General features: G+C 41.2%; 1 protein-coding gene across 2 annotated transcripts in view; it reads left to right on the top strand.

Annotated features, from left to right (window-relative positions):
- The window catches only part of NEK9 (NIMA-related kinase 9), a 56,725-nt gene that overhangs the window by 29,908 nt on the left and 24,281 nt on the right, over positions 1-2,536 (top strand). For both annotated transcript variants that reach the window (XM_011981552.1, XM_011981550.1), the window contains exon 18: positions 717-776. In XM_011981552.1, the coding sequence (XP_011836942.1) occupies positions 717-776 (60 nt within the window). The remainder of the gene's footprint in view (positions 1-716; positions 777-2,536) is intronic.

The following is a 2,536-nucleotide window of genomic DNA, read 5'->3' as shown; positions in this document are numbered from 1 at the left end:
CACCACACCTGGCTAATTTTTGGATTTTTTAGTAGAGATGGGGGTTTCACCATATTAGCCAGGCTGGTCTCGAACTCCCGACCTCATGATCCACCCACCTCGGCCTCCCAAAGTGCTGAGATTACAGGCATGAGCCACTGAACCCGGCCAAGAAACTTTTAAGAATACCATTGTCCAGACTCTATTCCTGACCAATTAAATCAGAATCTCTGGGGTGGAACCTATAGACCTATGCAGTGTTACTTCTTTTTTTTTAATTTTGAGACAGAGTCTCACTCCATTACCCAGAGTAGACTGCAGTGGCACAAACACAGCTCACTGCAGTTTTCCTCTCCCAGGCTCAACTGATCTCTCACCTGAGCCTCCCAAGTAACTGGGACTACAGCCAGTGCCACCACACCTGGCTTAGTTTTGTGGTTTTTTTAGAGATTGGGTTTTGCCATGTTGCCTAGGCTGGTCTCAAACACATGGTTACTTTCTAAAACTTCCCAGGTGATACCAGTGACCAGCCAAGGCAGACAGTTACTAATGTAGATGGTGAATATAATTAGAATAGCAAGTGGTGCTTAGCTTATGATACTAATTTCTAAAACTGTAAGTTATAAGTCTAAAGTTGTCTGAAGTCAGGGAGAGCAATTATCTCCCATCCTAGTCTTCTCTCATTTTTCTTGCCTATATCTGTATACAGTGCTTACCTACCAAATATTTTTTCTCAGAGAAAGTATTGAATTCTAAGACCATCCGTTCCAATAGCAGTGGCTTATCCATTGGAACTGGTAAGTACCAATGTTTCAGGTACCAGTGGTTTTCTGAAGTGTGAATCTTTTGGTTAGATTCCATGTAGACTCTAAAACCCAAAGGAAAATGGGAAATGTCTTTGGGAAGTGAAGAATACAGTGGTTAAGAGAGAGGATCATATTTTGGTTGGTTTTGCAGTAAGTTATGACTTTTACATTGTGGTCAGAGAGAGAGTACATCATCTTTGCCTCCAACGTATATGGAAGTTAATTAAGTAGCTTGCCCAGTACTGTAATATGACTTATGTATTATTCCTTTCCTTGCTATTCTAGGGGGTAATGAGTCCTCTACTTCCCCGGTATTCCCAGGGGTATTCCAGTCTTAAGAAATAGTTCACCAAAACAGGCACTCAGAATAAAACTCGGCTAAACTTTCAGTGTGGTTAGGAGAATCATCTCAAAGATCTCTGATAGATTTCCTTTGACTGCTGTCTTCATGGTTCTTTATTATTGGGGACCATGCCAGGAATTGAATCTATTTTCCTTTTGGTTTTCTACCTGCTAGAGTCCCTGTAGCCTTTGATGTCTCAGAACCAGGATTCTGATTTATTTTATTTATTTATTTTTTTTTGAGGCACAGTCTTGCTCTGTCGTCCAGGCTGGAGTGCAGTGGCTCACTGCATCCTCTGCCTCCCAGGTTCAAGTGGTTCACCTTCCTCAGCCTCCCAAGTAGCTGGGATTATAGGCATGCACCACCACACTCAGCTATTTTTTGTATTTTTAGTAGGGATAGGGTTTCACTGTTTTGGCCAGGCTGGTCTCAAACTCCTGGCCTCAAGTGATCTCCCCACCTCAGCCTCCCAAAGTGCTGGGATTACAGGCATGAGCCACTAGGCCCGGCCCAGATTCTGATATTGTTTGGAATCAAAACACATAAACACCCAGAATAAAAGCAGATTAAAGCTGGGCACAGTGGCACAGCCGTTAATCCTAGGTACTCAGGAAGCTGAGTCAGGAGGATTACTTGAGGCCAGGAGTTCAAGGTTGCAGTGCACTATCATTATGCCTATGAATAGCCACTGCAATCCGGGCCTGGGCAACATAGCGAGACCCTATCTCAAATGAATGAATAAATACATAAACAATCGGTCAAACAGATTAAACCTCCAAAAACAAAACAGCTGAAAACATGATCTAGACTTGTTGAACTTCAGTTTACACATATACACTGACTTATAATGCCATATTATATATAGTTTATTTAAGTAGCCCATTGCTTGGCATCTCTGTTTACGTATATTAATATCTGTCAAAACTGACTAAAGATCTTTTGCTAAGCACAGCAGTTTGACTACAACTTTGTTTTGCTAGAACAGTATTTAAAGGAAAAACATAAAATTAAAAGCAAACGTCCATTGGTGGGAAGATGTAGACTCGAGGAAGAGCAGGGATTTTTGTCTTTTTTATTTATCAATTTTATGTACTTGCCTAGAACAGTGCCTGGCAAATGGTAAATGCTCAGTTAACTATTTGTTGATTAAATGCATTATAACCATCCATTGGAGTGAAAGTGAACATCTCCAAATATTTCCATAATGTGAAATGTAAAAAGCAAGTTGCAGCAGACTACATGGCCTTTTTATAAAGTTTAGAAACAAGTAAAATAGGCTGGGCGTGGTGGCTCACGCCTGTAATACCAGCACTTTGGGAGGCCAAGGCAAGCAGATCACAAGGTCAGGAGATTGAGACTATCTTGGCCAACATGGTGAAACCCTGTCTCTACTAAAATACAAAAAAAA

This window comes from Mandrillus leucophaeus, unplaced genomic scaffold (assembly GCF_000951045.1).
Source record: "Mandrillus leucophaeus isolate KB7577 unplaced genomic scaffold, Mleu.le_1.0 Scaffold228, whole genome shotgun sequence".
NCBI classification, from domain to species: Eukaryota; Metazoa; Chordata; class Mammalia; order Primates; family Cercopithecidae; genus Mandrillus; species Mandrillus leucophaeus.
The sequence above is the reverse complement of the archived record's forward strand: the minus strand, read 5'-3'. Positions and strand labels throughout refer to the sequence as shown.